Source organism: Melanostigma gelatinosum (assembly GCF_949748355.1).
Source record: "Melanostigma gelatinosum genome assembly, chromosome: 23".
In the NCBI taxonomy this organism is placed as follows: Eukaryota; Metazoa; Chordata; class Actinopteri; order Perciformes; family Zoarcidae; genus Melanostigma; species Melanostigma gelatinosum.
This window is the reverse complement of record NC_136656.1, coordinates 13,763,570-13,777,087: the sequence shown is the minus strand read 5'-3', so window position 1 is coordinate 13,777,087 and position 13,518 is coordinate 13,763,570. Positions and strand designations below refer to the sequence as shown.

The following is a 13,518-nucleotide window of genomic DNA, read 5'->3' as shown; positions in this document are numbered from 1 at the left end:
GTGGGCTTGGAAATGAGTGTCACATTGGTCGTTTTTGGTCTTTTCATGAGACTTGTTGAAAAAACTAAAAATATAAAAGGAAAGTCAAATGCCAGACTTGGTCTCAGTCCACATTCAGTGGGCTTAAGCTTCAGTACAGGGCTGTGACTGTTCACCCACCTCTCTGCATCACGGCATCAGGCTGACTGCCTCGCTGTGACTCCAGCGGCAGCATCTACTGGAATTCAACTCTCTAATAAGCTAAAGGTGGACTCTATAACACCCCCCCACCCCACCCCTGCTGCCACACACAAGTCCCCACACTCAGGTCTCACTCACACACACACACAAACAAGTAAAGGGCCTGTCAATGCAAGGATCCTCCATTCCGAACTGAGTCCCCCCCCCAGTTAAACGCTGTACATCAGTCCCCCCCAGAGCCAAAGATCCCAGCGTGTTCATCCCAGATTGTGCCCCGCCCCCCTCTCATCCAGCCCTCTGCCTTTAGTATCTCACAAGTCTCTCACAAGCTAGTTGAGTACTACGCCAAGCCCATCTCCTCCAGCACACTCCTGGGTGACTCGTCCTCCTGCAAAGGGAGACAAGAGACGGTAGAACGGAGGACTCACTTTAAAACATTTGTTTTGAAAAAAACAATACACATCATTCCATGTGGGTGCCAGCTCTGAGAGGTCCAGACAGTAACACTTTCTGTCACTCCCGTGTCTATAATGCATGAAACATACCTATGTGTTATAATCTGCTTATAGCACTGTATAATTAAAGTTGTAAGCACTTGTAAATAATAATAAATGCTTCATAAAAATCATAATAAAGCAGTTTATTAGGGTTTAACTATATTTCCACTTCACATAATGTGTTATGATTATTGTTATAAAGCATTTTCCAAATGTATGAGTGTTATAAATAAAACAAAGTGCTATAAGCAGATTACAATATGTTCATAATGCATTATAGACATGGGCGTCATAGAAAGTGTTACCATACAGACATTACAGCATTATAGAACCCTGGAACACTCCCACGCATAAACACTTACAGAACTATCATGCACTGAAAGCTGAAGGTCTGCTCAGATTCAGAATCTCTTTCACCTGTTTATTTAATGAAATCTAAATGTTGCAGTTTTAGACTGTGTTCTTTGAACCCTCCATTATGACGTAATAGTTACAGGAACTAATAAACTAGAGGAACTAAACGAGGTCCCTTTTCCTCTTCCCGTTTGTGTTTCTGCTGAATCTGCAGAAGTGAAGACGGACCATTTAGATCCACAACGGGCTCAAAGATGATGGCAGCATTTGAGACGCAACGTTTACCAACATCAGAGGTATTGAGGACTGGCTGCTGGCACTACATTTAAATTCTCTGGTTTTTCGAGTGGAGAGGCAGGTTCCTGAGATCCTAACATTGTAGTGATAACCAGATAACTGATATAGAAATAGAACAGAAACCCAATCCCCCCCCTAACCCTCCTTGGTGGAGGGTGAAACCCTAAAGCCACGGTTACCTCCTGAAGTAGGTCGGCTTGTTCGATGGCTTTGAGGACGCTCTTCTTCGACGTATCCTGGATCTCTCCTCCCATCAGGAACTCATCTAGAATGAAGTAGGCCTTCTCAAAGTTAAAGATGATGTCCAGCTCACACACCTGCACAAACGGACACAAGTCAAATCAACTTTCACACCTTAGTTTAGCCGCGTGAAATGCACACACAGATCGAGGACTTACACTGCCAAAGTACTTATCCAGAAGCTCTACGAAGCGGTGGATGACTTCAAGTGTGATCAGCTCGTTGTCCTGCTCTTCAATTGCACAACAGAAGTACAGGCTGGCGTACCTGTATGACAACACAAAGAAAGCAGAAGCAACCCATATCAAAAATGACATCTCGCAATTCATTTTAGTTTGATAAAGTTAGTCATAATTTCTTGATGTGGTCCTATTTCGAATAAAATAGATGGTAAAGCAGTGTATGCTTTAGGGCGGGGCCACTTTGTGATTGACAGGTCGCTACCACAGCGTTGTCCAGTCTGGGAGTTGTCCATGTCTTTGTCTTTAAACTTTCACAGTGTGTTTTCAGTTCATGAAAGTAAATTGTAACATTTTTGACCGCCTTAAAATGTCTTTTTCAGCATTCGGTTGTACTTCGCTCCATCCTCTCGTGTCACTTCTGTTTGGAACAAATCAAAAGGACGGCGGCCAAAAAACCACGATGGCAACGGACAAAAATGTAAACGGCAAAGGACAAACACCAAGAATAAGAAGGACAAACACCAAGAATAAGAAGGACAAACACCAAGAATAAGAAGGACAAACACCAAGACGCCAACATCCAAAACTCAAGATGGCGACGGCCAAAATGCCGAACTGGAGACTTGAAAACTGCAGTCCACAAACCAAAGGGTGACATCACGGAGACCGCGTCCACTTCTTGCAGTCTTTGGTCCATGAACTACCATCTGAATGTTATGCTAAATGTTTGACAGATAGATAGAGCAGTAGTTCATTGTCAGCCAAAGGACAACAGGACAAGCTTGAAATCATTTTCCAGGTCAAAATCCATGACATTTTACTCTTGCTCTCAGTTTTCATGTGTTGTGTCAAAGAATGGAAAATCGACCGACTGTGGAACCAAGAGCATGATTACGAACTCATATCCCCACGGTGATGTTTACACTAATTATTAATTATCTGTTGACATTTTGTCCACCTGTATTTCTGTTTCATTTTGTGTCTGTAAAACATCCCAATATCCTAGAGCCCAGGAGACGTCCTCACATGGCTTGTTTTGTCCAACAAACAGTCTAAGACCCAATAACATTCGGTTTACTACAATGGAAGATTTTCACATACGAGAACTTGTCTGAGAAAAGCGATAAAGTAGTGATCAAAATAGCTGCCGATTATATTTCTGTTGATCGATTAGTGGACTAATTGTTGCTGCTATTCTCTCAACTCACATCTTCCTTGTTGGCAAGAACCGATGTTCATAATCTCGTGGAGTCCAGATTTGACACATTTTTTAATTGCCAGGCTTACAAAGAAAAGGGTTAACAGGAGGATTGTGACGAACAGCAGAGCTTCAGTGTTCCCTCAATCCTTCCCCACTGCAGGAAATCCCTCTATGCTAAACTCACCACCCACCCGCCCGCCCGCCCACGCACAGGCACAGGCTGCTCTGCTAGTCCTCCTCTGTATTCTGCTGGCAGTAATGAGCTCTGACACACACTGATGGCAGAGCGAGTGTGTGTGTAGAATGCTGGGCTTCACCCTTTCCACCCACCTAAAAACTACTGCAGCTCAGCCCACATACAAACAGACATGAACTTTTATTGGTCTGTGGGAGGTGAACTCAAGAGTGGACACACTAAAACCAGACTATCTGCAGCTTTCCTTAAGACACGTTTTAGTATTCTTACTGCTACACAGAAATGAATTCAGCACTGATGTCAAATCAGTGCTGAAGTCAAACTCTAAATAAAGGTACATACCAAAATGTTTGTCTTGCGATACCTGCGTCACTATCTCGATACCAATATTGTAACAATACCACTGGAAAACCCTAAAACATCAGGAAAATTGCATTACAGTCATTTAGCAGACGCTTTTATCCAAAGCGACTTAAAATTCAGATTCTATCACAATTCACCGTTTTGAAGCCTCGAGTTTGGCGATTTTGCCGTCGCCATCTTGGAATACAGCCATCGCCAACTTGGCTTTTTTGCAACCGATGAACGAATGTTACCATATTTGGAATGCATAGAAGTGACGGTAGTGACGCTGTATACGGCTCTGGTAGCGGCAGCGACCTGTCAATCACAGTAAGCCCGCCCTAAAGCATCCCCTGCTTTACGGTCTGTGTGACTCTAAATGGAGCATAATGTACTAAATGAACATCATGCTGTGTTGAAGAAGACTTGAAACTAGAGAGTGAGACCATGAACTCATGTTTACAATGTTTACTGAGGGAATAAATCAAGAGAGAAGTAGAGTCATTTTCTCATCGACTTCTATACAACCAGAGGAGTCGCCCCCTGCCTCTTAGGCCAAGTACTCGGACAGAATTTAAGTGCCCCTTGGTAAGCAGCGCCGCAGTGTAGCTGTCTAGGGCTTTTATTGTGAAAGGTAACCGAGAGATTGAAGCTGTAATTTGCCTCCGTTGCCCTCGACAATAAAGCAATAAAGTGTTGGCCGTCATGGTTCAGTCACCTATGTTATTATTGTATTACTACCTACATAAGTATAGACACAACTCTTAAGTCTTTTGTCATATTTGTCGACGATCGGTTCTCCGTTCTGTCCGGGACTACCACCGGAGGTCGCTTCCACGTCGCGCACCTCGGCTCTACTCGGCTGGGGGGTAACGGCGGGCTGGGTGAGTCCTGTTCCACTGCCCCGATGTCGCGCTGCAGGCTGAATGATCGCGACGCTGCAACAAGACCCGCTGCGCGCAAAAGTCTAAACCCAGCGATTCTGAAACTCAGAAAACACAGTTTTCTCCGTACAGTAAACCATGCTAGAATAATTTGGGACACTCACGCCAAACCCAAAGGACTTTTCGGAGGACATCTGAATATCCGCAGTCTCATCCCCAAAAGTGATCAAATAAAACATCTACTTGAGCATTCTAATTTGCACTATTTATGCCTCTCTGAGACCTGGCTACATAGTAACTCCCCCCCGGCTGCTGTTAACATATCTGGATATAATGTATTTAGAAAGGATAGATCCGAAAATAGGTATGGAGGAATAATGTTTTACATCAAAGATACCATTCAATGTAATCAGATTCAATTACCATGTGAAAACGATCTTGAATGTATTGGTTTGAATGTGATATTGTCTCCCCAAATGTCTCTCACCCTTATTGGAATCTATCGTCCACCCACTGCCAAAAGCATTTTCTTTGAGCAAATTCAATCTATGCTAAAAGGATGTAATCTCGAAAAGGAGGTCATAATAATGGGTGATTTCAACATCAACTGGGAGAACAAATCCGTCAGGAAACCCTTAAAGCAGGTTGTTGATGCTTTTGATTTAACTCAGCTGATCAAAGGCCCTACTAGGATCACCTCCACAACCCAATCACAGATTGATCTTGTATTCAGTAATAAACCAGAAAGGATCACTAAATCATTCAACATGGTGACAGGTCTCTCTGATCACAATCTGACACTCATAGCCCGGAAACTCACTAAACACCGTTTTAATTTTACCACAAACAGAAAGCCACAACGTCCCAGAATACCTAGGGGTAACATCACTGAATTTGAGAACACTATCAAAGAGATTAATTGGATATATAATCTGAAAAATCTTAATGTTGAGGAAGACAGTCAGGTCATGATCTCCACCATCCAGTCCATAAAAGGTAGATTCCAGAAGGTCTCAAAACCAAAACATGGGCAAAAAACATCTCTGCCATGGATAAAGGGTGACATCTGGAAGATCATGAAAGAACGGGATAGGGCACTTAAATCAGCCCTCAGTTCCAAACTAACTGTTGATAGACACAGATTTGTTATGCTTAGAAACAAGGTCACAAAAGAAATCAGGAAGGCAAAAGCTAACTTTTTTATCCAAATATTAACTGAAGCAAAGGGCAACCCTAAAATAATTTGGAAAAATATTAAGCTGCTGGCAGGGAAAACTGGTGACAACTCAGAAGATCAAATCCAGGTTAACTTAAATGGCAACTTAACACGTGACCAGCAGGAGATCGCCACCGCTAGGGCTGGGCGATAAATCGATTTAATCGATTAATTCGAATGTGTGCTTTAAGGCGATGTGTTTTATTGAAAATCGAGAAAATCGCCCCCACCCCTCCCCCCCGTTGGGTTCCCGTAGTAGAGTGCGCGCGCATTGTTTACAAACTAAAACAATGGCGGCCAGCAGCTTCACTGCTGGCCGCCGCCGCCGCCACCTCACAACAACAACCCAGCATTTTGGAGACATTCACCAACTGTACTCCGCATGAGAAGAAGAGTGCCCGGTGGAAAGCCATCACGGATGCAGTCGCGATGTATATCGCAAAAGATATGGTGCCCATATACACCGTGGAAAAGCCGGGGTTTATTCACCGTCTCAAAGCTTTGGACCCCAGGTACGTGCTACCAAGCCGTAAACATTTTTCTGACGTTGCCTTGCCTCGGCTGTACAATAGTACACGCCAAAGGATCTCTGCGGAGCTGGAGGGGATGTCATTCTACTCCGCAACAACTGACCTGTGGTCCAGCAGGTTGACCCAGACACCGATCCACTTGACTGGTGGAAGCGTCACCAACTTAACTTTCCAAGGCTAAGTACTTTAGCAAAGAAATACCTCTCTGTGCCAGCTACAAGTGCCCCCTCTGAGAGGCTTTTCAGTGTGTGGGGGGGGCATTGTTACATGCCACCGTGCATGCCTGAAGCCAGAGGTAGTAGACAGGCTTGTCTTCCTGGCAAAAAATATTTAGAAAAAACATGCACTACTGTTTAATACTGTTGGTTATGTTGTGAATGCACTTGATTTTGTTTACATGCACTTATTTACTGTGCAAAATATGTTATGTTGATGTTAGATCAGATGTTGCACTTTTGAAAATGTGAATGTTAAAGGGTCATATACATTTTATTTCATGCTGTGTTTGTATCAGTGTATTCAGTTAGAAAAGCTTACTGTAAAAAGTTACATTTGCACAGTTGTTTACAATGGAAGGCTACTATTTAATGCCATTTAATGTTATGTTTAATTTAATTTTATATTTAAATGATTCAGGCAAACAAAAGAGTGACCAAATACTTTTTGTATACTACAGGCACCTTTCTACAATGTTCAGGTTTTGTTTGCACTTTATTTTTATCAACCTACTTGGGAAAATCATCACAAAATAAAAGAAAAAATTGTTTTCAACAGCTTCTGTCATCTGCAAAAAATTTTGGGGGAAAAAAATCGATTTAAATCGTGAATCGGATTTTTTGTAAAAAAATCGGAGATTTTTTTTTTAGGCCATATCGCCCAGCCCTAGCCACCGCCTTTAATTCTTACTTTGTAGATACCGTTAAGTCTCTCACACAGAATGCAAACAATGGGCCCACCATTCTCCCCTCCACAGACTTTACTCAACCAGTCTTCAGCCTAAGACCCATTTCTGAAACTGATGTGCTGAAGGTGATAGATTCACTTAGAAACTCTAAAGCCTTAGATGTATTCGGACTAGACACCATGTTTCTTAAGAATATGAAGGAGTCACTGTTATATCCCATCACTAAATTAGTTAATCTGTCTTTTGAACAGAATGCTTTCCCTAGGGTCTGGAAGCCAGCTATAATTACACCCATCTTTAAGGCAGGTGATAGAACCCATGTAAATAACTACAGGCCAATAAGCATTCTCCCCGCTTTCTCTAAGGTAGCCGAGAGGTGTGTAGCACAACAAGTAATTGCTCACCTCAATAGCAGTCCCTTCAGACTCCACCCCATGCAGTTTGGCTTTAGAGCCCAGCATTCTACTGCAACAGCCAACTGCTTCTTTACAGAACAGGTTAAAGCCAAGCTAGATAAAGGGGGAGTGGTGGGAGCAGTGTTTCTAGACCTAAAGAAAGCCTTCGATACAGTAAATCATTCCATATTAATTACAAAATTGGCCAAATTTAATTTTTCTCCTGACACCCTATGCTGGTTCAAATCCTACCTGGACAATAGAACGCAGTGTGTACAGATCAACGGTGTTTCATCCCCCATCCTCAATTACAGTGTCGGTGTTCCACAGGGCTCTGTGCTTGGTCCTCTTCTTTTCAGCATGTACATTAATGATCTGCCATCAGTATGTGCACGGGTGGATATACAGATGTACGCTGACGACACAGTCATTTTTGTACATGCACCCAACATCAAACAGGCAGCAGACAAACTCACTGAAGAAATGGTCCATGTCACTAAGTGGCTGTCAGACTCTTGCTTACATCTCAATGTGAAAAAAACAGTCTGCATGTTTTTCTCAAAGAGGGTGAATAATATTACAACAGAGCATCCTGTGTACATATCTGGTGAACAGCTTCAGGTGGTCCCTAACTACAAATATCTGGGGATCATTCTTGACTCCACACTCACATACAAAAAACAAGTGAAGCATGTAATGGCAAAAGTCAAGTTTAGTCTACATAATTTCAGATACATACGCAACAACCTCACAACTGAAGCTGCTAAACTGTACTTTCATGCAATGATCCTCCCTCATATCACTTACTGTCTAACCACCTGGTCACACACTCACAACACAACCCTGAAGCCCCTACAGTCCGTCTATAAGCAGGCTATCAAGGTACTTGACATCAAGCCCAGACACTACCACATTTGCAACATCTTGCCCAAATACCATCTTCTGTGTTGGGATAGTCTTGTCAAATTCCATAACAGCTGCTTAACCTTTAAAATTCTTAATGGCCTTGCACCTCCCCCGTTGAGCACTTTCATAACACAAAAGACCAATAGCAGACTAACCAGAGCAACAGCTCGCGGGGACCTAGTGGTCCCAGGCAGGAGAAGCAAGTTCAGCCAGCTATCATACTCTGTCACAGCTTCCGTCACCTGGAACACTCTCCCATCACACATAAGACAGAGCACCACATACAGGTTCTTCACACACAACCTCAAAGCCTGGCTCATTAACAACCAGGTGTGTCAGCACTAACAGTCTCATGCCTGCCATGTCCGTATGTAGCCTGCCTGTCTGCCTGTCTGCCTGTCTGCCTGTCTGCCTGTCTGCCTGTCTGCCTGTCTGCCTGTCTGTCTATCTGTCTGTCTGCCTGCCTGCTTGTCTGTCATGTTTGATCCTGTGTCTGCAGGATTGTATTGCACAGCTCTGTTTGCTTGTTTTTGTGTTGTTGTCTTTTTAAACAGTTTTTAAATGTTTAAATGTTTTTAGCGGCTTCTAACACCGTGCCCAGGGACAACGGTTGAAAATTAGCTTTTTTAGCTAACACTGTCACATTTACAGTCATGTTTTTATTAATGTGTGCTGTCGATTAATGTGAACTGTCCCTGTACAAATAAAATCTTAATAATAATAATCTTAATAATATTTGACAGTAAATCAATCAATATATGGGTTTTGAACCGCGAACAAACTAACCAAATATGTCAGCTTGGGCTCTGGGAGATATGGAACGACTGGTTTTCACTTTTTCCTGGACAAAACAATTAATCAAGAAAACAACTGGCAGCTTATTTCATGATGAAAATAAATTGTACCCCTAATAATTAATTAGGGGTACAATTTATGAGCCAATAAATCATCAATATTACCCTCTCTTCCTGTTGTCTTATTTTCATATTATTACATGTATGTTATATGCTAAATACATATACATGTACCGTAGTTTCACAGTTCTTTGTCATCCGTGTCATTTATTAACCGTTTAATTATTTGGGGCTTATTGGCTTAATAGTGAATAAAAATCATTCAATGATCAAAACATATCTTTGGTGTACTTTGCGGATATATATGTATTCATATTCATTATTCAAATGAATGCATTACATGTATAGCCTGCTGTGTTAAATAAACACTGGTGCACTAATATTTGATTTGCTTTTTAATAATGAGGACATGAGCAGTCACAGATCATTAACTTTAATAAAGTTGAGCATCCAAATGAAACTCTTATATGAACACTCGGTCAATGATGAGAAAACAGTGTAAAAAGAGAAGCACATTAGGTAAAGAACCTCATTAAAGAATCACTGACATGGACCCTTCTGGAAGACACTTTTGATTTGAGCGTTGTTTTAATACCTTTTATAGACAATCTTGAGGTCCCTCCACTCCAGGAAGCTGCACATCTTTGGTTTGCGGGCGAGCACTATCTGCATCAGCTCCCTCACCATCTTCTTCTTGTCGCGCTCCGCTGTGGCCGTGTACCACTTCTGCAGTCGCAGCTTCCCCTGCCGGCTGAAGAGCAGCATGAAACGCATCTGCACAGACGGAGGGACAGGACAGAGACAGGACAGCATTAGTGACAGGGGATTTAATATACATTACATGCTGATGTATTTCATAAATGAAAAAAAAATAAATATATATATTTATATATATATAGCGAGAGAGCAGTATTTTTGGTCCAATGAAGGAATTTAAAACGATTACAAGGACATCGTTTTCTCTTAATCGTTCATGGTGTGAACGTGCTGATTCTCACCAGGTGCAAACCTGAATCAGAGAGTTGATGATTAATAACCATGTTAAGGTTTAGTGATATGATGATCTATCTATTTAAAATCTAGGCCAGAGTGGTATTTTCCTTTAATATCTTTGGCTGCATTATGGTTGTATTTTCATATAGTTCTGCATTAAAGCAATTAAGTGCCATACATTCTCAAATACTATCCGAGGCCTGTGTTTATCTGCAGAAGCTTTTTATTTGAGACAGAAAACAAAACAGTTACGGTATGTCACTTTATTTTTTTAACACTAATACTTTCATTCACTTATTATTTCCAATTAATTCGACTCCACACAAAGAAGAAATCCCATTAAAAGCCTTCCAGCAGCTCAGAGGGAATACTCCATTTTCTAGCAAACTTTTAATGTGAAACAGAACATCTGAGGACAGGAAGTGCTGTGTTCCACTGACTGCAGCTTAGCAGTGGCTTAAAGTAAAGTAAACGGAATTGGAAAGAATGAGAAAAATAAAAGTGTTATTGATGTATATCAATCGTGACATCTAATACTTATTAAATTGCATTTATCATTTCAAGTGAATGTGAGGCCAATAATGGATTACTCCCTCTTCAATGATCAAACACCATGAATATATAGTATCTACACACTGCAGTGACTTAGATAAAACTACAGCTCCCACAATCCCAACACAGATCTACTGTAGCACATTCTAGTCATCTGTACTTACATCCGCCTGCTGCCAGTCTTTACCTCTGTATGGTCTATGTGACAAAGAGTTTTCTTCCTGTTTGCTTTACAGCAGCAGTTTGGATGGAGCACAGTTTAATATTGCATGATGAGCCATCTTAAAACACGTCTGTTTGTTCAGTGCAAAGGAAACTTGAGTGTGTATACTGAATTTACAGCTTCACAGTCGACCACTTATGGCCATAGTGACAAACTGCTGGTAAGTCTCGTCTGACAGCGTTTATGTATCTGACCGATGACTGCTTTGCTCTGTAGCTGAATCCTGGAGGTCTAGATTCAGACATTTAAAAGCTGATCTGCTTTTAACAAAGACAGAACACAGAACTGCCGGCTACTACCGGTCTTGGTGTTTTTGAACAGAAAGAAGACAGAATCCATCAAAAGGATACATATATGAAACGCTTATAGCCCAGTGTATATGACATACACAGTTTAACTTCGTCCAACAGAGAGATCTTGTTGTTTCACCAACTTAAGTTACGTACATCAGACTACATCCGCCAGCCAGTTTTCATTTTAGCCGGTGAAATTAAAGAGCATTAGTGGTACACACACGTCTTATGGCCATGTGGTGAACCAGTACTTTTGAAAAGCAGTGCTCAACAGAAAGGGTTGCCACTGGCAGCAATTTTCAACAATTGGCAACAAACGCCTGTCCTTCGATTGCGATCAGCAGCAACCGCATATGAACATACAAAGTACAGGGATGACGATAGCTATATCCGTGCTTTGGGATACCCAGTACCGAACCGCTACCAGTGTTTAACGAATAAGTTGTATGCCTCACTGTGTAAGAGAGACTGGGATTATTATTGTATGTGTGAGGAAACATCAGACCTGCTTTCCTAACTTTGTAAAACAAAATGTACAAAATACATATAAATTTTCCTGAATCGTTATTAAAATAATAAATTGTACACCTGTAATTTCGTGAAAAATATTTAACAATTAACAGGAATTACAATTCCAGCGTATAATGTATGTAATACAATGTAGAAGTGGACTGAAACAATCGGCTCTATTGTCTCCCATACCCGATCCAGCTATTTAGGTATCGGCCCGATATTTGTATCGGTGCATCCCTAAGAAAAAAGTCCTCCGTGCTTTGAATATATTTTTTATATTTGTTGCATTATTGATATTCATATATTGCTGTTACAATCAGAGCCAGAACACTCTGCATGTGACAACGCTGCTCGTGCGTTTTAAAGGTGCGTTTACTTGGGTGTGTTTTCGAGGCAAAAGCAAATAAAGTTGTTTGACTGCGGGTGAGGAGCTTGACTAACCCGGCAACATCTCAAACAAATGTGTAAATTGAATACACTGACAGAAGAACCAGATGAACCTAAATACATCTTAAAAAAGGAAATTTGTTAAGTCTTGGGAGGCATCTTTGACCTGGAAAGAATATTGTACTGAAACGCATGTACAACATACACATGACATGTATACATTGAACAGTAATTACACAAAATGGCAACTGTATTTTCAGTTTCGGCATCCACAAGAACAATGACTTAAAGGAAAATAGGATAAAATACTCAACAAATAAAAACTCTCCAGTATTCTAATCTAATAATAAACACATTGCTGTATATTCAAGCAGACAGGCAGTAACAGTCATCTAACTGTCACCTCCATTGTCGACTCTAGCTAAAAGCCCGGGCCTGATCTCATTACCTGCGAAGAGGAAGAAATGGAAATTATTCAAACCTTTAAATTGTGTGATGCTCAATTTTAACATTGCTGAATGTCATACAGCTAACATTACACGGGCCATACGCCAATTCAAAACCGTAAATATGTTAGAAAGTAAAGACCATTTCCCACCTTATGCTGTGTTAGGGCCTGTTAGCTTGCAGGCTACGCCGACAGGAGCCAGGTGAAGGTAACGCAGGTGGACACTTCCTGAAACCGTACACCTTGCTAGCATTAGCTTAGCACCTAGCTCTTGCACTCTCTTTCAAGCGAAGGTGAGGCAGTAACTTACCATTGCGTTATGAGTATTTAAAACTATTGAGACGGAACAGACGCGCACTAACGTCTACGCTGCCTGGTCTATGCGAATACACAGCAGTTAACGTTGACAGTGCATGTCTGTGTCAGATACCGTACTATAGGTAAGAGAAGCTGAGCTGGACCCATTCCCTTCTACACCGAGCAGTTCCGCCTCTGGTGAGCATGCGCAGTCTTACGAGCCATTTTATGCCCTGAGCATCGCTTTGCAGGTAACAACTCGGCTTGATGCGAAGAAGGCTTTTTTGACAATTTGTCCAAATTACAATCTCTTTAATTTATACTTTATCTGTTTTTTTGTGTTTAGTTTAACCTGACAACTTTGTCAATATATTTTGAAAAAATATATACGAAATATATTTGTTTTTATTGTTCGAGGATTCTTCAAAATTGTGCAGAGGTACATGCAGAAATATGTTCAACAAAGGGATTATTACACATTAGTTACAGAATATTTCATCTTAATATGATTGTGAAACAGTCAAGTCACCAAACTGATGGACATGTAGGCCTACTAAAACTAATATAATACTATGATTTGAAAGTTTGGATTGAATTTGAATAAACTTGTGAAGGTGTTCATCTCTAACAATTA

At 41.2% G+C, this 13,518-nt stretch overlaps 1 protein-coding gene across 1 annotated transcript; it reads right to left on the bottom strand.

Annotated features, from left to right (window-relative positions):
• Positions 1-470: 470 nt before the first annotated feature.
• ap1s1 (adaptor related protein complex 1 subunit sigma 1) lies at positions 471-13,061 on the bottom strand. Its single transcript, XM_079295017.1, has 5 exons — positions 12,738-13,061; positions 9,774-9,952; positions 1,727-1,835; positions 1,508-1,645; positions 471-568 (listed from the first exon to the last, which is right to left on the bottom strand). The coding sequence occupies exons 2-5, from the start codon at positions 9,950-9,952 to the stop codon at positions 521-523; spliced, it is 474 nt and encodes a 157-aa protein (XP_079151143.1). The 5' UTR covers positions 12,738-13,061; the 3' UTR covers positions 471-520.
• Positions 13,062-13,518: the final 457 nt, after the last annotated feature.